The 25,421-nt window shown below is 38.9% G+C and overlaps 3 protein-coding genes across 5 annotated transcripts; 1 reads left to right on the top strand and 2 right to left on the bottom strand.

Moving 5' to 3' along the window:
* Positions 1-521: 521 nt before the first annotated feature.
* LOC103456204 (phospholipase D alpha 1-like) lies at positions 522-4,971 on the bottom strand. Of its 2 annotated transcripts, none has more exons than XM_008395868.4 (5): positions 4,919-4,971; positions 4,350-4,486; positions 3,272-3,328; positions 1,305-3,159; positions 522-1,091 (listed from the first exon to the last, which is right to left on the bottom strand). In XM_008395868.4, exons 2-5 carry the CDS (start codon positions 4,437-4,439, stop codon positions 661-663), a joined length of 2,433 nt encoding a protein of 810 aa, XP_008394090.2. In that variant the 5' UTR covers positions 4,440-4,486; positions 4,919-4,971; the 3' UTR covers positions 522-660. The 2 variants fall into 2 exon arrangements, with proteins under 2 accessions (XP_008394090.2, XP_028950871.1); XM_029095038.2 differs by having other exon boundaries at positions 972-1,108; positions 4,919-4,970.
* Positions 4,972-7,427: 2,456 nt separating this feature from the next.
* On the top strand, positions 7,428-8,790 carry LOC103456205 (ethylene-responsive transcription factor SHINE 2-like). The gene is made up of 2 exons (XM_008395870.4): positions 7,428-7,690; positions 7,926-8,790. Exons 1-2 carry the CDS (start codon positions 7,611-7,613, stop codon positions 8,485-8,487), a joined length of 642 nt encoding a protein of 213 aa, XP_008394092.1. The 5' UTR covers positions 7,428-7,610; the 3' UTR covers positions 8,488-8,790.
* Positions 8,791-16,180: 7,390 nt separating this feature from the next.
* LOC103456206 (RNA-dependent RNA polymerase 6) lies at positions 16,181-22,161 on the bottom strand. Of its 2 annotated transcripts, none has more exons than XM_008395871.4 (3): positions 21,879-22,161; positions 18,085-20,824; positions 16,181-17,287 (listed from the first exon to the last, which is right to left on the bottom strand). In XM_008395871.4, exons 2-3 carry the CDS (start codon positions 20,800-20,802, stop codon positions 16,412-16,414), a joined length of 3,594 nt encoding a protein of 1,197 aa, XP_008394093.2. In that variant the 5' UTR covers positions 20,803-20,824; positions 21,879-22,161; the 3' UTR covers positions 16,181-16,411. The 2 variants fall into 2 exon arrangements, with proteins under 2 accessions (XP_008394093.2, XP_008394094.2); XM_008395872.4 differs by having other exon boundaries at positions 18,085-20,820.
* Between the last annotated feature and the right edge of the window lie 3,260 nt (positions 22,162-25,421).

Here is a 25,421-nt window from a genome sequence, read left to right as displayed (position 1 = left end):
GAAGCTGTGTACTTTTACATCATTTTTCTTGTTGCCGTATTTTTTTAGATGACATTAGTTATTGGATTTGGGGTAAAAGAACTCAATTATTTGATTGTTGTGGGTATATGAAGTGTATTCTGAAGTTCTGATCTGATTTGGGTGAATCAGAATATTAACATAAAAATTGAAATGTATAAGGCAAAAAAAGATGTCAACTAATTTACAATTTTGTATGCATGAAAACCACCTCTCAAATGTATCACTTTTAACACTAAACCAAGAGAAAAGTTAAATTTTCACTCTATTATTTTGTGTGCCCTTTTTTTGGTTTTAATCTTTAATCTCCTTTGATTTGTTTAATCCAATACTATAAAAAAATTATAGTGCAGAAGGGATGTGCAAAAGTAATTTCCCTACAACAAATAGCTTCTGCCAGTTATGTCTTTCTTGGTGAGGTCATATCGGGAAATTCCATTGCATTATGGGGCAGAGGAACTAAAAGAAAAAAAAAAAAAAAAAAAGCAAATGCAACATCACAGTTGGTGGACATTAAACTTTTATTTGGATATTATTTGCATATGTTTTTGTACACATCAGGAACCAACATTGCTAGTGACTAGTAGGAATTTACATTTGAATTATTCAACTGGAACTACACTTTTAGAGGAAGCACAACAGCTAAGTGGTGAGGATTGGAGGAAGGTAGTCAGATTTGGCGCCGAAAACACGAGCCTTGGTATCGGGAAAATATTCGAAGCCAGGCAGTGTTGTTAGAGCTCCATTATTGCTTACCGCAATGGGGTAGTGGAGAAGGTGACCTGGAATGTCATCAATCGTGTCGCTCGAGTAAAATTCCCAGTTTCTTTCGGCAATCTGGTTCACTCTTCGGATGCATTCCAAAGATTCTGGATGCACGAAGGAGTCGTCAGGCACTTTGAGGTGCTCATACCATAGTGCTAGCCTGAAAGCATGGATCTGGCCCTTGGCTGGGATTTTCGAAGCTAAATGGTTAGGTTGGAATGCTCCTATAGCAATCTCAGAGTCCCTTGCCCCATCCATGGACCTTTGGTTTATGTTGGCAGATCCAATGATTATGTATTCATCATCAACTAAAACAAGACACATGCTAGAAAAATTACTTTAATCAATATTGGAACATAATGACTAGTAATCTGTACGAGGTATCTAACATGTTACGTTGCTAAGCCGTGATTCAAGACCATAAATTCTGACGTGCTATAACATGTTACTAGACTACGAATTAGGACTCTTCATTCTAACATGCTAGTTCTAATGGAAATATGCGGTTATGAGTCACTTACCTATCATCATTTTTGAATGCACGTAAATCATGAAACGCCGGGCCTTCTGAGCTCTTTTGTAATCGGTGTCTGGCTCTGGAGTCTCGGGAGGTTTATATTCTCCATCCATCTCCCGCTCCCGGTTGCCGAGGCAGAAGAATGTGAGATAATCCCTAGGGTTTGCATTTGAGCCCTTTTTCTGAAGGGCTTCTGAGATATCAGTGTACATCATCTCCATTGTCCTTCTTTGCCAATCCAATATAGCCTGAACAGAAGCACTCTCAGGCATACCTTCTGGCCACATTGGGACAACAATGTAGACGCTGAACCTCTCTCCGACTTCAATTTTGCTAACAATCTTTAGCGAAAGCTCCTTCGGTATAAGGTGTAAAGCATTGATATCCGCATCTCTAATGTCTTTTGATCTCCATCCAAATGAACTTCCAAGAAAATACTGATTCTCAATGTAAATGAAGTTTTTGGCTCGGCGAATGGCATGGATATACGCGTCTTGAATGCTTCGGTCGATGATGTTATTCTTCCCACTCACAAGTCCTATTTGTGTTGCTTCAGAAGGCTTTTCAGGGAAGCCAAAAGCAGCCCCATTGTCAATGGACCTGAATAGCTGAACGTTCCATGATTCGTCGTCGTTCGAAAACATATCTTGTAAAGGGTGAACTGTGATTTCTTCAAGTTTGCCTAGTGGAATTAAGAACTTCTCTCCAACCTGTTTTTTCCACCTCTGCTCAAAGTTGTATAAGACATCCCAAGCAACCGGCCCTTCCAGTTTGCAATGAATGTCATGCCAGGGCTCCCTTGGACCACCTTTCCTAATTGAAGAGCCTGCAAAGTTGGGCTGATGGAAATCATTCTGGTGGGTTGTGCCTAGGGTTGCAAACAAGGGATGTTCTTGAGTATCATATCTTCCATCACAAAGATCAATGCCTCCGACAAAGCTCACAATCCTCCTCTTTTGTGATCCTCTGCCTGATATCTCACTGTCCAACACAATCGTTTTCTGATGGTGAGTAAACATCGTGGCAGTCTGAAAACCCTGAATTATGCTTTTCCCTACATCAGGGTTCCGAGGGCATAAGAAGCAATGCACTTTTGTGTTTCGAAAATATTCTTCGGTTTCTTGATCATGAGTTGTCATCAAACCATCCTTCTTCAACTCCTCAATAGAAGTCCTATCATCCCAAACAAGCAAAAGAACCAAAACGCCCTCATCAGCCTTCCTCTTAAGAAGCTGCCCTAGTGTGATGTCATCTTTTCGCCTTCTTGGGTCCCTTAACAAGGTTATTTTAGTGTACACAGACCATCCAGTTATGTAAATAAAGTGCCTTGCATTAGTGATTGCATCAAAGATGTCCTCCCAACATCTCTGCGGCTCATATAATCCGCCTAGGGGCGTAGGAATATGAGGATTAAATTCATCTGCAACATGCGAATCTTGGTATAGAGTAACCCTACAACCCTCCCTTTGATTGAAAAACGTCCGAGGAACACCTTCATACTTAGGGTTTCTAATCCCAAGTGACCAATGAAAATCTTCTGCAACACTGGAAAATTGTAACTTGACATGAATTCTAGAATTACCATGGATGGGATTGTGATCTTCATCCAAAATTTCAACCCATCTTTCCTCCACATAACCCTTGATTATGTCCCCAACTGGTATATATGCTCTTCCAATTAGGGTTGCCCCAATGAGATCATCATCTTTGACAGTGAATATAATTTGTGAGATGTTGTGGGCACAGTAGATGTAAAATTCTTCCCTCCATTTCGGATTGTTTGGATCATTTACCATTCGCGTCCGGCCGACCCTCGCCTTGTCTAGATCAATTGTTGCATAGAGTTTGGATCCAACAATCTATATACAAAATGTATATGGTAAATGTCAGAGTGAATTATGCAGAAAAATATTAGTTTTGGAGGAAAATGAACTTGATATAAATATATTTGGCAAAGGAAGTATAATATACCTGCTGGGGTCGGCAAAGCACCAACTTCTTGATTTGAGTTGCAAACCTTTTAGGTGACTTTGGGGCATCCACAATGTCAAAAGTAAAGGAAGAAAAAATATCAGGTAAGAACACTTGAGCAAAAGAGAAATTAAGCATTCAAATACGGTCAAAAGTTTGAAATATGAGACGTTATGCATGGTATTCCAGTACAATTTGGGGAAACAAAAGTTACAGTTCACCAGATTAATTTGCATGGCTATTTTACTCATAAAAGATGATGCACCGATTTTGTAGCAGAGGATTTGCAGGTAACCAAAAAAAAAAAAAAAATAGCATAAGAAAGTATAAGAAAGATTTATTAAGGCAAAGTCACGGACTTGCAGGACATCTCTTTATCTTGTATGAGCTGAAGAGGATTTAAAGTTAAGAAAGTTATGAAGGAGAAACAAAATTTGACACATTCTTGGAGGCATTAGAATATGTTTGGTACAACCTGGGGATAATGACTTTATAGTTTAGTCAAGGATCAAAAGCTTTTCTCAACAAATATTTCATATATATTATGTTGAAAGTACAAATCTCAAATTGGAGAAAGAATAGTTTTTGCATGTGCTTATAAGATAAGGTTGTTTATGTGTAACACCCATCGGCTACACGTACTCTATGTCACCCGATTTATGTTGTCCACATAAGAGGACGTGTTAATAATAAATCTCACATGGGGAAAAAGAAAAAACTTGAAATCATCAAATTTGCATAATATTGTTTTAAAGAAGTGCTTTGAAAAGTCATTTGGGTTTTATTGTGCCACCTCGTTCTACAACTTTGCAACCATATCATACCAACAAAAAAAAAATATTTACAACCATATCAATTTTTACCCCTTTACATGATTTTGAGGGAAAAAAAAAAAAAAAAAAAGTAGAAAAGAGGCAATTTTCCTTGGTCGGTTTATACTTTGTTTCCCGCATAACCACTTCTTATGCATTATAATAACATCATAAAACAAAAAAGTGACATCCAAATTAACTAGCTCAAATAAATGATGCACAGAATTAAAAGGTTTCGGTTCAATCGTACTGAAAAAACAAGGTACCTTGCACAATAAGTTGAACCCGCATCCAGTGTCCAGCCTATCAACTTCATATATTGTTGCATAAAGCATCCCATGAAGCAAACGTGACATTGTATTTATTAACTTCCGTGACTAAAACTCTTTTGGGAATTGCTCGACTGCAACAAAACATAGAGGTGAAGCATATGCATGTATATACACATACATATATAAAAGAATACTATATAGCTTCACGGAAGAGTTAAAGCAACATAAATTGAACAAACTTCTAAGGATTCTAGGAAAACTAATAAAAATGGCTTGAAAACTTTGAGTTTTAATGATAAGGACAAAATAAAGGGTAAAGTGAATAGTATCAGGATTGAGTTTTTAGTGTAAAAATGTGGTTTTTCGTTAAAGTGAACAGTACCGGATGCTTTTCGTTAAAGTTCCCTTTATTATATGGGGCAAAACTTTAACAAATGTATATAATATATATATATATATAGGAATCCTTTAACAAAAGGGATCCTCATTTTTCTAAAAAAATAAGGACACCCTCTTGACTGTTGGATATAAACTATAATGAAATTGTGTGTACAAAGACTTACGTGAGAGGTCTGTATGGTATTGTACAAAAGCTACTTTGTTGGGGAGAGATTTGAAGAGGTTTTGGAATAAATCATATACATATAGAAAGAGAGAGGTAGGGGGAGAATCTCAGTGAGTTTGTCTATGAAGGAAGGGATATATCTGCATAAAATTCAAGCTAGAATAAGTTCCTTCTTTGCTTCCAAGATGCCTATTGTGCACCTTCCAAGTCATTTGGTGAAGATTATGTAAACCAATGTGCTTTATGTACAAATCAATTTAATGTATTAATTTATTATGGAATATGCCAATGTAACACATTATTTTAAGCCTATACTAGTGGTTAACGTCATTTTAATTTACTTTACAAAAGAAAATAAAGCAAAAAATGTTTTGGGCTAAAAGTTAGATTCGAGCCCAGAAATATAGCAGAATACCAAATTGGTACAATACCATTATTATATCTTGCCAATCTAAATTCTATGGTATACCAAAATTTTGGTATTGCCATATCAAAAATTTGATATGGTAATTTGTATAAAGATTTGGGTACAATAACCATACCAAACTCACTACTAAATTTACTAACTACTTGGTGCTTGAGTGCTAAGTCTCTACCAATTTATAAATTTTAATCGATTGGTTTTATGAGACAGCAATTTATTCTGTGCTGGAAAGAGTAAAAAGAAAGTCAATGGGAGTTAGTCAATGGCGAAGAAAAGTGATGTAATGTGGTTGGATTATATTAAGTTCATGGTTCTATTTTTTTTAACGCAATAATAAAAAAGATTTTAAAAAATATATATTAAAAAAGTAGTTATAACAACGAGCACGGAAACAAGATATTTTTTTTTTCAATGGACTCTAATAACTCACACAACCAACCAAACCCGGAAGAGGATCTGGTCTGGATCTATCTCATTAAGGGTCCATGATCAAGTGATTAGAGACGTTGAAATTTGATCTAACGGCTACAATTATTATAACTTTTAGAGAGTCCCTATGTTTGTAGCCGTTGGATCAAATTTTAACAGCTCATATCATTTGATCCTGGACCTTTGATGGGAGAGATCCGGACTAGATCCTCTTCCACCAAACCCTAGTTCTTGGTATCTCACAACTCTCACAATGTCTCAAAGTGTTTCTCTTGTATTTCTTTTACAAAAAAAGAAAACCCTGAAGTCCTATCTACAGTACAGGTTTTAGGGTACAATAGGCATCCTTCTAGGTAAGCCGATACCCTCCTAAAATAGAAGTAGGATTCTCTCTCCTCCAATTTCCCTCTCCTTCCCTCCCCGCATCTCACACTCTCCACTCCGTCTCTTTATCTCTTTCTATAAAAAATGTCAACATAATATATTGATGTGATTTAATCGTGATCGTTCAAATAGGAGATGAGAGAAGAGTAGGGAAAAAAAGAAAGGAGAGAATCCTAATAAGAGTAAAAAAATAAAAAAATAAAAACTAAATCACGAATCGGATAAGTCGTCTAGCTATCACGAGTCACGACCCATCGCCCAGCACCAATAAACACGCATGAAGTTTCTGCCTGGATCCGACAAAGTAGCTAGGCCGATAAATCCTACAGTATTCTACACTTGCTTCCCTCTCGAGTTGCTACTTGCTATTCCAATACTGACTGCATCTGCATGTCTAAAGCTTCCAAGAACCTATTGCAACAATTAGATGGCGAGCCAACTTGACAACAACATCCTTTCATTTATTTAGTCCGGAAGATGGTGTTAAGCCAAACATGGAAAAGGGGATCAATAATTCAAGTCATGCTACATGATAAACTGAAAATAGGTCGAAAATTCAAAGCCAAACAATAAATTTGGACGCCAAAAGGTCAATAATTTAGAGACCTTTGTGGTCCTAGAAGAGTAAATAACCAATCCACGTCTTTTGAGTCAACCCCTAACCAAACACCTTAATGCCAATCCGAGGAAAAAGAAAAGATGAAGAAAAGGTCTTTATTATGCCTCAACGACGAAAAGTTGCACATAAGTGTATACAAAACCTCCCTCATATTGTGAGAAAAGAGACATTGTATATATTTGTTGTGCGTAAAAATTTCTTAACATTGAGTCTTGTTTTGAATTGTATTAATAAACCCTTTGATGGGTTTGATCAACATGATTTTTAAATAAACCCTGGTCCTAAAAGAATAGTATAATCCTAAAAAAAAAAAATTCTAAATCGACCTAAGCATCTGAGGGAAAAGAAAAATCTTTAGTATGCAACATATAAACGAAAAACTTGTCGCCCATGAAAGTGTGTACAATGCTCGTATTGTGAGAAAGATGTTGCATGTACACGTTATGCCCAAGAATTTCCCAAAAAGTTCGATGTTATTCGTCGGATTAAGAAACCCTAGGCTAATTTGATTAGAGTAAACAAAATATGAATTTTTTTTAATTTTATATTTTATTTCTGTTGGTAAGAAATAGTAAATGCAATTTCTTTTTGGGCGGGACAGGGAGAAAGGATCATATCATGACGCTCATTTCCTTTTGTTCCAGTTGTCAAGAACCTGAGGGTGTGCAGGTGAATGACTTTATTACCCGCACTCTCTCCCTCTATACTATAGACTTTCCGACCTTGCAAGTCACCGACAGTTCTTATAAATGCCTATACTCTTCCTTCATCACTCTAACATCTCATCTCTCAAAAACTCTCTCTCTATGGATATTTCTCAAAAATCATAAAAACATGGTACAAACAAGGAAGTTCAGAGGAGTCAGGCAGCGCCAGTGGGGCTCTTGGGTGTCAGAAATTCGCCACCCATTACTGTAAGTCCACCATACTCTCACATTCTTCCATTTAATACTTCATCCACCCCCATTTCATCATTTTTAACTCCAAACACTAACAGTCGGATGGTAACATGTCAGACTGTCTGACAAGAAAGAATCTAGTGACATAACATGTCAGTTTAACTGCGCTACTCGATCACCATGCTATTGAAATGATTCTTACTTTCTCTATTGTTTTTTGTTTTTTTTGGTGTGTTGTTGATGGTTTTAGGAAGAGGAGGGTGTGGCTAGGGACGTTTGAGACAGCAGAGGCAGCAGCAAGAGCATATGACCAAGCAGCAATTTTGATGAACGGACAGAATGCCAAGACCAATTTTCCGATATCAGACAACAATTCCGACCAAGAAACGAAACCTGCCACCGACCAAAACACTCCATGGTCTCCGAAAGCACTTTCCGAGCTGCTCAGCGCCAAGCTCAGGAAATGCTGCAAAGACCCATCTCCCTCCCTCACTTGCCTGAGACTCGACAATGACAATTCCGACATTGGGGTCTGGCAGAAGCGCCCTGCTGGATCGCGGGCGAGCTCCAATTGGGTCATGAGGATTGAGCTTGGGAAGAAGAAGAATCAGAGTTCTGATCATGATCATCAAGAGGAATCACTGTCATCCTTGACGTCATCGTCAATGGTGGGGTTGACTGAGGGTGGAATGAGTGAGGCAGATCAGGATGAAGAGGATAAACTTGCAATGCAGATGATAGAGGAGTTGCTGAATTGGAATTATCCAATACCTTCAGCCACAAGTAATGTTCACGAAGGAAATAATATTTAAAGGGAATTCTATATGCCGGAGTTCTTAACCGTTAAGTTCTTGATAAAAAACAATAATTGGAATTTAACAGTTAAAAATTTCGAAGTATAGAATATTTCAAAGTACAGTAGAAATATCGATAGATATTACCAACCATCTGAGCTGCTTGAATTCCTAGTGTTATTAGTCCTCGAAGTAAGGAGGCAGTTAAGTGCTCAATTTGCAGCTACGTACGGTAGTTAATTAAATCATAAAATGCCACCACACTGTTGTTTTGTGATTGGTGATCAACTTGTAGAAAGATTTGAAGTAGATATTCGTCAATTCTGTGTGTTTGGTATTAGCAATACTTGGTTAATTTCAGTATTTGTATTAACTACATCTACATATTAACTACATCTACATATTAACTCGAACGATATTATATTACTCTAAAGAAGTTACTAAAATGTGGTTTGTGTTAGGAATGTAGGTACTACAAGATAGAGAATGCACAAAGTAAAGTAGAAAATGGACACCAAGAATTTATGTGGTTCGGCAATTTATGCATATGTCCACGAAACAAGGATCAATCTTCACTATATGAAAAAGGTGAGTACAACAAGAGTAGTCTTACCAAGCCAAAGACAAGGCTTGATGGATACAAGAAAGTATGACATACACTTTCTATCACTCTAAACTTCACTCACAATGTGTAGATGTGTAGTGGAACACTCTCACTCTCACTCTCACTCTTGGAGTGGAACTCTAGCTTTGGACTTGATCCTTTGCTACTCACACTTGGTTCTTAATTGGTTACTTCACTACAACATCACACCCATAGTTATAGGTGAGGGTTTGGCATTCTACTAGTTTCTAGTGTATTCTTCAAACCTCTAGCATAGATAATTCTAGACTAGCCACAACATTGTAGCTTCTAGATCTTTCCATTTGCAACCAAGGAAGCTAGTACTCTCTAACTTCTTCCATCAACTTAATATCATGCTAGAAATGTCTAGAATGCTCCAGCCACCTCACTTGCTTACTAGAATAATCTAGAACATTGATCATGGGCTGGACCATATACCAACAATCTCCCCCTCCAGTCTATGAGGAAGGAATTCTGATCATGACTCCAAGTTACCTGGAGTCCATCACAGCAGCCTTAATGCAAAATTCCAACTTTGATTGTGACTACCTTTGTCTACATGTCTGAAGAATTATTATCGGTATGAATCTTCTTTAGCTGTAGCAACTTGTTCTCGATAACATCTCTAATCCAGTGATAACGAATATCAATGTGCTTAGTGCGTGAATGATATGTAGTGTTCTTGCTCAAATCCAGAGCACTCTAACTATCACAATAAATGCCATAATCACTTTGCTTCAAACCCAACTCTTGGAGAAACCGCTTCAGCCACAACAACTCCTTGCATGCTTCTGTAGCGGCTATGTATTCAGCCTCAGTTGTGGACAAAGCAACACACTTTTGCAACTTGGATTGCCAAGACACGGCTCCCCCTGCAAAAGTAAACAAGTACCCAGACGTAGATTTTCTACCATCCAGGTCACCTTCCATGTCAGCATCTGTAAATCCTTCCAAGATTGGTTTGGAACCGCCAAAGCACAAGCACATCTTAGAAGTCCCTTTCAAATATATGAGAATCCACTTAACAGCTTCTCAATGGTCTTTCCCTGGATTAGAGAGAAACCTACTCACCACACCTACTGCATGAGCAATATCTGACTGTGTGCACACCATTGCATACATGATACTTCCTACTGCTGAAAAGTAGGGAACAACTGCCATTTTCTCCTTTTCTTCATATGTTTTTGGACACGACTCTTTGCTCAACTTGATATGATTGGCTAAAGGTGAGCTTACCGATTTGGCTGCTTTCATGTTGAACCTTTCAAGCACCTGTTCAACATACTTTTCTTGTGACAACCACAACTTCTTGGATTTTTTGTCACAAATTATCTCCATGCCCAAAATCTGCTTGGCTGGCCCTAAGTCCTTCATGTTAAAGGACTTAGATAACTCTTCTTTGAGCTTTTTAATCATAGAAGCATCTTGACCGACAATCAACATGTCATCAACATAAAGCAATAAAATGATGAATTTTCCTCCAGAAAATTGTTTGATATAGACACAAGAGTCAGCATGAGCTCTCTTGTACCCATTACTCACCATGAATGAGTTGAACTTCTTATTCCATTGTCTCAGAGCCTGCTTAAGACCATATAAACTTTTCTTGAGCTTGCACACCAAAGTTTATTTACCTTTAACATCAAAGCCTTTGGGTTGCTCCATATGTATCTCTTCTTATAAGTTGCCATGGAGAAATGCAGTTTTAACGTCTAACTGCTCGAGCTCAAGATCCATGCTTGCTGCCATACTAAGGATAACTCGAATGGAAGTCATCTTCACTACCGGTGAGAAAATCTCATCAAAGTCAACTCCTTTCTTTTGACCAAAACCTTTGACAACCAAACGAGCCTTGTACCTTGTCATGTTGTCGTCTCTTTTCAATTTGAACACCCACTTGTTTTTCAATGCTTTTCTGCCCTTTGGAAGCTTCACTAGCTCGTAGGTATCATTCTTTGATAAGGAATCCATCTCTGACTCCATTGCCTTCATCCATTTGTCACTGTCGTTATGAGCTCTAGCCTCCTCATAAGTTTCAGGTTCTTCATAATTAGTCAACATGATATACTCTGATGAAGAATACTTGGTAGACGGTCTTCGACTTCTGCTGAATCTTCTGACCTGGTCTTCATTCTCTTGCGGGTCTGGATGTTCCCCCTGATTAGGTTCCTCTTGAATCTGCTCTTCAGGCTCCCCCCGATCAGCAATTTTAGGGTCTGGCTCATCTTGATCAGGCCCCCCTGGTCGACATTATCTGGTTCTACAGGCACTTCATTGATAGCTGCTTCAGGGATATCACCGCGACTTTCTTCATCTGAAGCTAATGGATCAACTCCTCTGACTGCATCATATGGTTGTGCCTTTTTATTCGAATCCCCAATTATTTGGTCTTCATAAAAGATCACATCTCTGCTTCTGAAAAACTTCTTCTGGTATGGGTCCCATAATGTGTAACCAAAATCTTCACCTCTATAACCAAGAAAGATGCACGATGTAGCTTTGTAGTCTAACTTCGATCTCTGCTCTTTGGGCACATGCACAAAAGCTTTGCAACCAAATACCTTCAGATGAGAGTAAGACACATCATTATCAGTCCATACTCTCTCTGGAACATCAAGACCTAATGGTACTGATGAAGATCAGTTGATCAAATAACAGGCTGTCCTTACAGCTTCACCCCAGAACTACTTAGATAACTTTGCAGTCCTCAGCATGCACCTGACTTTCTCCATGATGGTTCGGTTCATTCTTTCAGCAACACCGTTATGTTGTGGAGTTCCAGGAACTATCTTCTCTTGACGTATGCCATGTTTCACACAATACTCTCTAAACTTGTGAGATGTGTACTCGCCGCCCTTGTCGCTACGAAAGCACTTGAGAGATTTCCCAGTTTCCCTCTCCACCATGGCAGGAAACTCCTGGAATGTCTGAAACACCTGGTCTTTGGATTTTAACAATAAGACCCAGACCTTTCGTGAAACATCATCAATATAAGTAACAAAATATTTATTTCTTCCAAGTGACTCGACTTCCATGGGACCACACACATCTGAATTAACAAGATCTAACAAATTTCCTTTCTTTGTAGATGGAACAGAAAAACTAACTTTTCTTTGTTTTCCGAATAAACAATGCTCACAAGAGTTTAACGACGTACCTTTGGCAAAGGGAATGTGAAACTTTTTTGCCAAAACTTGTAGACTTTTCTCGCTCATGTGGCCTAGTCTCTTATGCCACAAGTCTAGAGATGAGTCCTCCACAGCATTCAACTCACATTTCAAAACCTTGGCATTTGACCGGTACAACATACAACAAAGTTGTGCTCTTGCTACCACCATTAAGCCTTTGGTAAGCTTCAATTTTCCTTCGCCAATATAGTGATAATATCCTTATCGATCAAGGGTACTAATGAATATCAAATTGAGACGTACATCAGGAATATGTCTCACATCTTTCAACATCAACTGGCAGCCGAGATTAGTTCTTAGGCAAATATCACCAATTCCAAGAATTTTGGAATAGCTTTCATTCCCCATCTTCACTATGCCAAAGTCACCTTCTTTGTATGTACTAAAAAACTCCCGTTTGGACGTAGCATGGAAGGAAGCTCCATTGTCAAAGATCCATTCAATGTCTCTGTCAGAGTTGCACATATGCAGACATTCACCAACAGACAATATTTCTGGTACATCACCACATATGACAGCGGTGGTACTGCCAGTATCATATTTCTTCTGATTGTTTCCTTCCCTTTGCTCTCTCTTCCAAACTCGACAATTTTTCTTCATATGGCATTCTTTGCCACAATGGTGGCATCCACCCCTGAACCTTGACTTGGATCGGCTAGGACTCCTGCCATGACCTCTAGGCCCTCTACTCTTGCTTCTTCTGCAGTTCTCTGTGACAAATACTTGGCTGCTATTTGTGCCTGACGTCTTTCTCCTTGTTTCTTCATTGAGCATGCTATTTTTAACATTATCAAGAGTAAGAACACCATTAGAAGCAGAGTTACTTATACTCACCACAAAGGTCTCCCAACTGTCTGGCAATGATCCAAGTAACAAGAGCGCTTGTAGCTCGTCCTCGATCGTCATTTTCATAGTAGCCAACTGGTTGATGATATTCTGAAAATTGTTCAAGTGTTCTGCTACACTTAAACCATCCTTGTACTTCACATTGATGAGCTCTTTGATCAAGAAGGCTTTCTTGGCTGGGGTCTTCTTCTCAAACAAGGACTCAAGCTTCATCCAAAACTCACGGACATTGGTTTCATTAGACACATGGTGAAAAACACTATCATCCACCCATTGTCTAATTATGCCAATTGCCTTGCGATTCATCTTCTTCCACTCGGCACCGGACATGCTCTCGGGCTTAGCGGCATCTCCTTCAATTGGCTCATGCAGATCTTTGCAATAGAGAATGTCCTCCATCATTGGCTTCCATGTTACCCAATTAGAGTTGGTGAGTTTGATCATAATGCCACTTCCTTCCATCTCGTAGTACGAATCAACCTGGCTCTGATACCACTTGTTAGGAATGTCGGTACTACAAGATAGAGAATGCACAAAGTAAAGTAGAAAATGGACACCAAGAATTTATGTGGTTCGGCAATTTATGCCTACGTCCACAAAACAATGATCAATCTTCACTATATGAAAAAGATGAGTACAACAAGTGTAGTCTTACCAAGCCAAAGACAATGCTTGATGGATACAAGAAAGTATGACACACACTTTCTATCACTCTAAACTTCACTCACAATGTGTAGTGGAACACTCTCACTCTCACTCTTGGAGTGGAACTCTAGCTTTGGACTTGATCCTTTGCTACTCACACTTGGTTCTTAATTGGTTACTTCATTACAACATCACACCCATATTTATAGGTGAGGGTTTGACATTCTACTAGTTTCTAGTGTATTCTTCAAACCTCCAGCATAGATAATTCTAGACTAGCCACAACATTGTAGCTTCTAGATCTTTCCATTTGCAACCAAGGAAGCTAGTACTCTCTAGCTTCTTCCATCAACTTAATAACATGCGAGAAATGTCTAGAATGCTCCAGCCACCTCACTTGCTTACTAGAATAATCTAGAACATTGATCATGGGCTGGACCATATACCAACAATTTGGGCAACAGGTGAGCATGCCTACGGTTCCAAATACTAGGAACCAAAATCAAACCGTTAGTTTAACTTTCGGTCTGATTTCAAACCGATGGAAACCATTTCAAAATTGCAAAAACTAAGCATTCCATATAGTTCGGTTTAATCTGTATTTCTGTTTGGTTTTCGATCCCAAATGCCCAACCCTATATTATTATATGAGCACATAAATAAACCCTGCCTAATCAGAAAACTCAAGAAAGAAGGAATCACAAAGCACACAACTTGTTTAATTAGCTCTACTTTCATAGAAAGAATAATTGAACTTTGACTTTGTCTAGTACATTTCAATTAAAACCCTAAAAATGATTCAATTGCTTCAAAAGATGAGAAAAGAAAAGTAAAGATTGTTCTCTGGTTGTACTTACAGACAAATGCAGAAACAAAAACACAATAAAAAGAATTTGGCACATGAATGAACTGATATTTTCCATAAATAGTCTAAATCTAAATTTGGTGTATAAAGCATAGGAATGTTTTATATTTTAGCCAAACTTATATATAGGATTTGTCATTGATGATTGTCGTAGTGCGAACGAGGGGTTTCGCTTAGCGGACGTAAAAATGAAATTCTTACGATATTTTTCATATTACATTCCTACTATTAAAGATGTGATACAAATCTGATACGAAAATAAAATAAATTTATGCTTAATTATATTGAAAATAACATCTGTTTAAGCAGTTTTAACATCACATACCCATCATGTTTTTTGTTTCAACATCAATGGAATCAGCATCAACTTAGAATTTCTAATGTGATTGAGAAGCATATATACCACATGCTTGGACAATTTTAGATTTCTACCGCAGAATATCTGAAGAGTTATTTTACTGTAAAACATATTTGTCTTTACAAAAAAAAAAAAAAGCTCTAGCAGTAAATCCATTAGAACCGAAATTCTGGAGTTTTTAGTTCCCTTGGGTAAAAGGTTGTGTTTAACAAAGATTTACGAGGAAGGAAACATCGAAAACACGAGTGCAAAGAGATGCTCATCATGTTGTGAATGACGAATACAATACCCGAGTTTCATAATTCAAATGAAAGGATAGAAACCCAATTTCCTAAACTCTTCCCAACACATTCATGGATTTTTCTTCCATTAATTCAGGGAGAAAAAAAAAGAAGATGAGAGTCGAACTCTTATCGTGAATACCAAAATGAGATTTTTTTGAAGTCAATTAACTACCAATAGTTGAAGAGGTGAAGAGAAGTAGACGTGGATTTTTCAAGGCAGCAAAATAGGACGAACGCATCTTGTGGTGTGAATTAGAAAGAATTAAGACCACATGAACTGCCGCCCCCAAACGTCCGTACGATGACAAATTTAAAAGAACACGACCTAGTCCTGAAGGGACTGCCCTTGGGTAGGTGGGGATGATCAATGTTCATCAATGCTCCATACTCTGCGATCAAATTTATGTGATTGTCAAATGCAAAGTTGATGCAGATGTGACAGTGATATTTGTAGTCACAGAGAAATTTTAGCTTTAGTTTTGCTAGCGTCATTTGTGAGCGAACCTGCATACGAGAAAAATTTGGTTGTCGCTGCATTTTAACCCCACCGGCATCAATAGTTAGAGTCACTAACATACGTGAGCGGACAACCGTAGAGCATTCTAAGGTCGCTCGCGTGCGTGAGCATATACCCGTAGCATTCATCTTTTCATATTTGCTCGTTGTCGTCGTGGATCCGTGTCAAGTCTGGAGTAGTAACTACTCTGTTAGAATAATGCTGATGGAATAGCTCGATAATTACAGGGGTGACGGCTAAATTTTGAATTTTCTGGTTTGAAAGAAACCATTTATTTTGAATAATTTAAATTTGAGATATTAATTATTTTCTGGCAAATGACAAATAAAACTGAAATCTTTCAAATCACAGAAGTAAAAATAAGAAATTAAAGACTGCAAAAGTAGGAACCCAGAACTTCTATTTCGGTTTGTTTCTGAAGATATCAACCAGTAGCTTCAACGAGTCATACTTCCAAAGGAGAAATCAAAAAACACAAAGATTAAACATAAAACTTAAGCTAATAAAACTGGCAGAATGGCCTTGTCGCCGTGATGTTTAACGGAGAGACATGGGACAACTCTCAAGGGTTTCCAGATGCCGCAATAAACGGCTCTTAGGTCTTCCAATGCTGCTCACATTCGATCAGCTAGGTACTTCGACAAAGAGTTGATAGGCTTCGGAGAATCAATATGTTCCACTCCGCGGCGCTTGATCTTGATTCGTGCAAGGTAGTCCGCTGTAATCCAGGCAAAGCTCAACATCGCCACATTTCCAGCAACATCCGGCTCTTGCAAATGGATTGATCTTTTCACCCATTTCGGGTGGTAAGTCACCTGGTACCATGCCGATGCCTTCTGTTCATACAGTATACTCTTCTCATCATCAGTAAGAGATTCAATATTTGGATCCCTGTTCTCAAAAATTAGCCTGAATTCTTTTTTAAGAGCACCGTAGGATTGCTTCAACCGCTCCTTCAGCTCCCCTTGCTTCTTGCTGTTGGATTTGGGGATGGACCAAACATGCCCAGTAACAATCTCTTCTTCTCTCTTAACTTTGTATTGCCCCATTAGACCCTTCACCTGGCCATCATAAGAGCACTTTTTCTCCCACGCGTCAGCTATAAAATCAGTGGCTCCAGGAATCTCCAGATCCATATCATATGGGATGTCACCAGGAGTATAATTCAGCTCCAAAGAGGTTGCCATTTCTTCGTCATAAGCATCTCTAATGTGGCGATATAGTCGCCCCAAAATTTTAGTTGACTTGTACGTCTGGTGCTCCTCCTTCCCCATGAAATCAGGGTACATCTTCGGCTTTAGATGTGCTGGCAAGGCAACAGTCTTTCCAGTTTTCGGAAAATCAACTGCTAATGCTGCATACTCAGCTAATAGAAGGCAGTTCTCATCCATAGCCCCATAATCACTACGGTCAGCATGAACCACATGTGCATTGCATATAGCCCCTAAGTTCTCATTCACCATGTTTTTCGCAAAAAAATTTATAATATCCTGCGGTATAAACATAATGACGGTAAGAGAATCAAGAGATATCCATGAAAACTTTGGGACCGAAATAAAATAGTGTAAATCAAACAAGAGAACACAATTTATTTAGAATGTAAACCTAATAAATGAAGAACAAACCACGAAGGAAACATCGCTTGATTCACTTTTGGACAATACGTCATAATTCTGCCACATCTTGTTTATATAACCTTTCTATCAATGGATTAAGTAGAAGAATGGTTATATTGTACAAAAAAGAAAACCCATTTGCCAGGAAACTTCACATTGACAATTGATGTTGATAGAATATAAAACAATTGTTAACATGCATTTCATGTTGCTAGATATATTGTAGGAGTGCGAACATAAAATTCTGTAGTCCACATCATACCAGCTTCAACTTCTAGGAATAACACTAAACTGAAGAAGTTTATGACACGCATCCTTAATAGTACAACCATAACCGAAATGGTGGCATCAAATGTGTTTCCAGGGAATTAGTTGATAGAAACTTACTCCTATAGAGCATAAACAAAACAACTCCTGTGAGCATAAACCAGACATGATATCAGACTGATGACACTATCAACTCTAAAAGAAAATTCACATATCTGATAGACATGCAGTTTTATTAATCTTTGTTGTCGAAGCATGCAAGATAGTGAAAATGCTGTTTGTCTAAGAAAAGAATGGCATATTGTCCATTATAGAAAGCAAGCATGGAAAGAGAAGACAATTAATCATGTTCCAAAATATTCACAGAATCTTGGAGACAACCAATGAAAAGGGCAAGTAAGTACCATCTGAGTTATAGGACGCCCATGAGGTTTGGCTTCTTGAGGATCATACATCATAGGAGTCCAGCTCTTCTTACTTGGGGGAATAAGATCTTCATCCCAAGTAACAAAGTAAAGGTCCCCATCGAGGTCACTTCCAGAAGCTTCATTTGTGTGGGGCCTATCACCCTTCTGAGGGAAAAGAATGCAATCATGCAAGTGGCGTAACTCAGGGGCATCAACTGCTTCAAGAATCCTTATATCTCCAGGATGAAGGCAAGGATTCTTTGCTATCACAACAAGCCCCTTAATCACTTGAAGATTCTTCTCAATCTTATCAAACCTAGAGCCATGATTGGCAAAACAATTCTGTAGTGACGGGGTAGACACTTGGACAAAGCACTGGCCTTGCTCAAGTACCCCTAGCTCATCTAGACATCCCATAAGCCATCTTCCAGAAGGAACAAAAATCCTAGCCTTTTCCCTAAGGCCCCAAAGCTGAGCGGCTCGTATACAGGTTAACATGCCCCGTAGATGAGGTTCTGTCTGGGGCTTGAAACCAGCACTCAGCATTATAGCTGCTGCATTTCCTTGCTCAGCGCAAGAGCCAGTGAGAACATCAAATGCCACATCTGTGTCCACAAGCATCCGGTTTAACTTTAAAACCATTCTCTCCTGCTTTCTCCAGAATATCTCATCTGGAACATCTAGTGCAGAAAGTAATGTGATGATCTGCCTGTTTAGAAAACCCGGCTGCAACCTAGTCCAAGAACAAATTTCCAGTATAGTATGGCATGACTTAAACTTGTTCATACTAGGCCTTAAAGAAAGCCGGTACCCATCACCATTGGATGGCCAACAAGCCACAACCCCTTTACAGCCAGCATATCTTATTTGATATGCACAAGGTGGATCTCTGTCGAGTTTCAACTTCTCTGCGACTTTCATTGCGAGGTCAGGAGTAATCTTACCAATCCCATCAGAAAAATCATACTCATTCCTCTTGATATCTGGAAGGTCAAAATTAACTTCACTTAATGGAACGTCTACCGTTGCATATGTAGAAGAAAAGCATAGGCCCATCCTAGCAGCACATTTAGCAATATTTTTGTTGGCGAACTTTCCCATCCATTTTTTGATGTCAAGGATAGCAATGTTCATGTCTTCAGCAAAAAACCAGGCAGAACGATCCTTCAATTGATTGGATGAGAAGGCCAAGAAAGAGTACTTACGACTACACAAGTAAAAGCCGTCAGTCAAAATTGTCTTCACCCTTTTGAATACATTTGTTTTCTGAGGAGAGGCGTTCGTCATAATTTCCTTCACAATAGGAGCAACATAAGAGTTCAGAACATGAGAGTTGATTGTCTGCATACCTTCATCCATAAAGGTAACCCTTAAGAACCGATCAGCAACTTCCTTATACTTTCTAAGAACCCTATTGGAAAGTTCAACCTCTGGCGGAAGACAGTAGGCTTTAGTTGGGGTGATAATCAACCTCCTAACTTCAGAAATGTCATCCAATCGCTTAGGATCCTTGAAAAGCTTGGGGTTCTTCAGCAACCAATCTTGAACAACTTTCAGTCTCTTACAGGCATCAAATTCTGGGTGCTTGTAAGTGCACAAGTGCTTCAATGCAGCCACATTGACCTCCTTTGGTTGGCTCCTCAGTAAACCAAAGAAACTGTCCGACAACTGGTGCTGATTAAAAATGCCCTTGTGCATTACTGCATTAACCAAGAACATTATCTCAAACGAAATATCATCCTTATAATGAATACAGAAGAAAGGATCCGAAGCAGGCATTCCAAAATCAGGTTCGTTTTGAACCTTAGGAGGCCGTTTGAGGCAAACCTCCCGCACCCTGTGTTCTCGAAGATAATCCATGGTCCTCTTCAACTTTGCACCATGTCGGGGGGGTATTGAAACTCTGTAGCAATTACAACGCCCAATAGCCCCACTAGGAGTAAAATCCGTGGTTCTAATCCAAGGATCATCATCATCCAACAGATTAAATGGGACTGATTGGTCAATGTCATCATCAGCAGTTCTATACGAAACCCAGGGTGATGAAGCCAGCCGCAACAGAATTACATGATATGCAGTATCTGTGTATTGCTTGATTTCAGAAACGTCTCTTACCAAGAACTCTACCATAAAATCGCATTTAATGACTGCATGCTTCTTTATCCCCTTAAATGAAAATGCAGTGTCTCTGGTAAAACAAAATTTGCATGTTCCATCAAAAGGATCCACAATAAAGTCAACACCATAAGTGGGTCCTCTCCAAGCGACAAAAAACTCATCTTGACGAACTAAACTTCCAATGTCGACACATACATCAGATAACTTGAATGGAGTTTTATCCCTCCTCCTCCTATTCAAGAAATATGGATTCTCAGGACCCAAACTTACTTTCAATGGTTCATTGTTGTAAAAGAGTTGAGAACGCCCTGCTGCATCCATAGCAAAAGTTACTGACTCAGGCATGGCAAAATGCACAAATGCATGAGGCTCCACCATGATATAATCATTTGTTCTTGCAATATTTGAAGGATCAATGAGCTCAAAATTTGGAAAGGACTCTTGAGGGGTCCAAGATGTTTTCAACCTGCACCTATATACAAGCCCAATTTCATCTTCCAAGTACGTTACAAGATCGCTTGCCTTCACATGTCTACCAAATCCACCAAAACTAAGTTGAGTTACCACTGTGCTAGTTTCACTTGCTTCAGATTCCATTTTCTCTACAAATATTCACTGTCTGACACAAAAGAAAATGAAAAAAAACCAGATCAGTAAGCCTGATACAAATGAACAAACATGTACTTGAGCAGAATCAGCAACATAGATTAATATTCACACAGTAATTCAACCACCAAAGTCACCATCTGGTAACGAAGAACTCAAAAAAGGGTCCTCAGCAACATGACCAAGGAGGATGGGAAAATTATAATCATCTGTTTGACAAAATATAAAGAAATATAACACAAAAAATTGTGACAGACTCGTTCACGAAATCCTTGCTGATCGGAAAAGAATGTTGTGCACAAACCCAAAGATTAAGGTTCCAATCAATCAGTAAATCAAACTGAATGGAAGAATAGCAAACACAATACAAATCAACAATGTGGTTTGGGGTTGGGTTTTCCACTCAAAGGAAAAGACGGCAAGTGAGATTGGAAGCATAAATGGGTGTAAAGCAAAACAAGAACAGTGATCAATATGTCTGGTTTAGTGGTTTGGGGACAGGGCTTCCACATGATGGGCACTCCCACACCTTCCTTGTGTATCTCATAGTTCAATACACGCATACAAGACAGAACGCAAAGTATTGGCGAAACGTCGTGGAATTCAAAACATCATATGTTACCAAATGAAGAACACTGAAAACCCATTAACCTCAAATAATTGAAATCGAATAAAAACTCCATCTTCCTCTTAGCCCCAAGACAGCGATCTAGATTCATTAACCCCAACTAACAAAAATACATGATTGTTCGTTTTCGATTAATCTCCTACACTTTTGTAGCAACATGATCAGATTCATCAGAACAACAAGTTCCATTTTTTGCTCAGAAAACAAAGCAAACTGAACAAATTGTGATCATATACACCTATAAAAACCAAACTCAATTTCCACTGTACGGACTTAAATTTTCTGAGAAAACTGCATCCTATTAGAAAGAAATTCCATTTCATTGATGCATAATCACAACCAGAAATCTATCAGACCGTGTACATACAACTTTTCCCCCACATTTTCTCGGCAAACAAACGCAAATGAACAGAAACTGAGGAAGAAAAGCAGCACTGACCTCTTGAGTTGGAGAACTCGGAGCGAGACAATGTGAGAGAGAGAGAGAGAGAGAGAGAGAGAGAGAGAGAGAGAGAGAGAGAGAAAGACTGAGTGTGAGCTGTGTGCCTCGGTGGTGGAATGTGGAGAGGTTTATGAATGAATGAAGGAAGCGTGATTTTGCGGTCTTGTGGCTTTTTGGCTCGCCTTCTTGAAGAAGTTCCCGCTTTGTGACTCTGACTAGAATGGAAAAAGGAAAGGGCAAAATTAAAGGAAGAGTAAATGCCGGCTGTGAAGTGTTCGATGAATTGTCACATTGAAAATACTACTACTTATATCCGACCGGTTTCTACAACCGGTGTTTCGGTCAAATAATATAGGGTTGTGCTATTCCCACATCTTTTTTTTACTATATACATATCTTTTTAATTTGCGGTCGTCGGATCGACTGAATTAAAGAAAATCAAAGGGCAGAAATTAATAAAGGATGTGTGAGAAATAAAAAGAAATGTGTGAATAGCACACCCCATAATATAATATTATATGTTAAAAAACGTAAATGTAGTATTGTTTTATTGTAACCGAATAATTTAAATTGCGCTTATTTCTCTGAGTGAGAGGTCTTAGTTCGAATCTTGTGGATGATGAATTCAATATCAAATTAACTTGCTCATTCTGTGCTTTAGTTGAACTTCTTCTCTTCTCTGTGTAAATTATATCGTGTACTAAAAAAATTGGGGTAAATATCAGTTTACTACCTTCATGTTTCGTGGTTTTCAACACTTAGTACATCAAGTTTTTTTCGTCCCATAGTCATACTTAAAGTATTAATTTTGGGACAATCTCATACATCTGTTAGTCAAACTGTTAAATTTACCGTTAACTAATGATGTGGTGTCTATGTGGACAATGATTGGGCGCCATGTGTCATTAAGGGTCCACGTGGAATTTATTTTTTTTTTTTTTTGAGAAGGGGTTCAAAAAAACAAAAAAACAAAAAACCGAAACAAAGCAACTTCCAGTCTCTCATCCTTCCTTCCTCCCTTCTCACTTCTTCCTTGTAAAATCCCAAAAACAAAGTAACTCTCAAACCCAGAAACCAAAAATGGAGAAAAACCAAGATTTTGCTTTGGCTTAGATGAAGACATCAGTGGCAGAAAGATCTTCTTGAGGGTTTGTCTAAGGCGGGCTTGGGCTCTGATTCCGGCGAAGTAGGCGGGCTCGAGCTCTGAGAAACCGAGACGTTGTCGAGGAATATCACAGCGGTGGGAAATGGGTGGTGTAACGAAGAAGATCGGGTCGGGGTCGGGATCTCTTTAATAAACCCTAGAAATTGGAGAAAAGATCGGGTCAGGGTCGGGGTCAGTACTGGAAACCCTAGAAATTGCAGAGAAATAGGGAAAGATGCTTTCTTTCCTTCGTATTCAAAATTGGGAAAAGATTGAATCTTTGCTGGATTGGAGAATGGAGGGAGGTACAAATATAGGAGAGATAGAGGAGAAAGAGATGAGAGAGGAGAGAAAGGTAGAGAGAGAGATGAGAGAAAGGTACAAAGAGATGAGAGAGATAAGAGAGAGGTAGATAGAGAGATGAGAGAGGAGAGAGAGAGGTAGAGAGAGAGAGGGGGAGGGAGAATGGAGGGAGAGAGGGTGCGGGGGTAGAAGACAGGTTTCGGAGGTAGAGAGGGGAAGGATAATGGAAGGAGAGAGGGTGTGGGGTAGAAGACGGGTTTCCATTTTTTTTTTTTGGAACCCCTTAAAAAAAATCCACGTGGACCCCTTAATGACATGTGGTGCCTAGTCATTGTCCATATAGGCACCACGTCATAAGTTAACGGTAGATTTAACAGTTTGACTAACGGATGTATGAGACTGTCCCAAAATTAACACTTTAGGTATGACTCTGGGACAAAAAAAATTTGATGTACTAAATGTTGAAAACCACGAAACATGAGGGTAGTAAACTGATATTTACCCAAAAAATTATGTTTCTCCTTTTCAGAATTTCGATAAAAACATTTAAAATTTGCACAAAAAAAAAATGTAAGTGATTAGAAAGTTAATCAAAATATATTTTGAAAAACAAACAATCAAATAAAAAATAACTAATTACCACATGCGTATATACCAAGAATCTCTTTCTTAAAAAATATACATATAATAATTGTAACCTTTCTATCTCATGGGGTATCACTTTGTCCAACCATAGTTAAAATTCGTTTATTTTGATGTTATCATTTAAATATTTTTATATGTGTAACAGTAATGTTTGTATCATACTTAGGGCTTCCATATTTAGACCTCGTATAAATACTCGGGGGACTCAAATGTAATTATGTAATAAAGGAATGAGTAAATATGTAATAAATGAGGAACCCTTATTCTATAAAATGACTCCTCACTCTCCTCATTAGGGGAGGCCAACTCTTAAGCCTGAAGCCCCCTCACCCTCTCACATCCCCTCTCACATTACAGAGTTTCTCCCTCACAATCATCTCAGAGAAATACAATATCAGCGTGGACGTAGCCCAAACATTGGGGTAAACCACGATACATCTTGTGTTATTTACCTTTCATGCAGATTCATGGTTGAATTTACGTTGTTCCAAAACCCCTCCGGTTTTGTGCATCAACATTTGGCGTCTTATGTGGGAATCGACACGAAAATTTATGTCGGTTATCTTTCATTTTTTTTCACCTCCGTCGTGAATCTGCAAAAAACCATCCAAAAACCCATTTTTCTCCCCATTAATTTCCCTGCACCATTACCCACCTTGGGGCTATCCTCTATTGGAAACCTAACTAAAGTACCGATTCTTTTGCTCTACACCACCAGTCAGAGATTCAGAGACCAACTATCTCCTCTGCTTTCAATAGGTTGTTAAGAGTACTAAGAAGCTTTACGCTGTTATGTTGGACATTGTGGGTCCTGAGTTGCAAGTCGCCAACAAAACTGGGAATAGGTACAAGAACCAGATCGCGTTGTTTTGAATACGGCTGGGTTGTGAAAAAGGATGGCACCACATACCGCAAGGGATGCAAGACATCTCCAATAGAAAAGGCAGACGCCCCAACAAATATGTTGAAGTGGGGGAACGAGTTCTTGAAGATGAGGATAGGACCCACCATCACAAATCTGTTTCTCCGACGCAGGCAATTCCGGTCAGGAAGTTACCATGGAAGACGACTCTGATTTCTTAGCTACCATCAACAACCTCAACGACGCCAGTGACTTGGACCTTCCCGACGCCGATGACAACGTAACTAGCCCAACTCATCGACTCGTTTATGACTCGTTCTTCTTTCCCAAAGTTCCTTCCTTTGCCCATACTCTGCTCGGCGTTGCTGTTGCTAACTCGGTCTGCCAACTTATCAGAGTCCGAGTCGCGAAATTGGAATGCAGGCTGGGGCCAGTTCATAAGGAAGTCGCCGCTTTTATGCTCGACGTCGCTAGCTTTGACTCGGCCGGACAAGTCGACTCAGTCGCAGCAGAAGGAATACGCGTCAAGTCGACACGATGAGGAAAGGGTTTTGATAAGCGAGGTGCTGGTGAGGGACAATGACAA

The sequence above is a fragment of the Malus domestica genome, chromosome 15 (genome assembly GCF_042453785.1).
Source record: "Malus domestica chromosome 15, GDT2T_hap1".
Lineage (NCBI taxonomy): Eukaryota > Viridiplantae > Streptophyta > Magnoliopsida > Rosales > Rosaceae > Malus > Malus domestica.
This window is presented reverse-complemented; position numbering and strand designations above follow the sequence as displayed.

Excerpts from the sequence above, each read along its gene's own strand:
- LOC103456204 (XM_008395868.4), bottom strand. The coding sequence starts at position 4,439 with ATGTCACGTTTGCTTCATGGGATGCTTTATGCAACAATATATGAAGTT. Across the intron at positions 3,329-4,349 it reads GGTTCAACTTATTGTGCAAG|TCACCTAAAAGGTTTGCAAC; the intron begins GTACCTTGTTTT and ends GATGCCCCAAAG. Across the intron at positions 1,092-1,304 it reads GCATTCAAAAATGATGATAG|TTGATGATGAATACATAATC; the intron begins GTAAGTGACTCA and ends GTCTTGTTTTAG.
- LOC103456205 (XM_008395870.4), top strand. The coding sequence starts at position 7,611 with ATGGTACAAACAAGGAAGTTCAGAGGAGTCAGGCAGCGCCAGTGGGGC. Across the intron at positions 7,691-7,925 it reads GAAATTCGCCACCCATTACT|GAAGAGGAGGGTGTGGCTAG; the intron begins GTAAGTCCACCA and ends TGATGGTTTTAG.
- LOC103456206 (XM_008395871.4), bottom strand. The coding sequence starts at position 20,802 with ATGGAATCTGAAGCAAGTGAAACTAGCACAGTGGTAACTCAACTTAGT. Across the intron at positions 17,288-18,084 it reads GGCGTCCTATAACTCAGATG|GATATTATAAATTTTTTTGC; the intron begins GTACTTACTTGC and ends TTTATACCGCAG.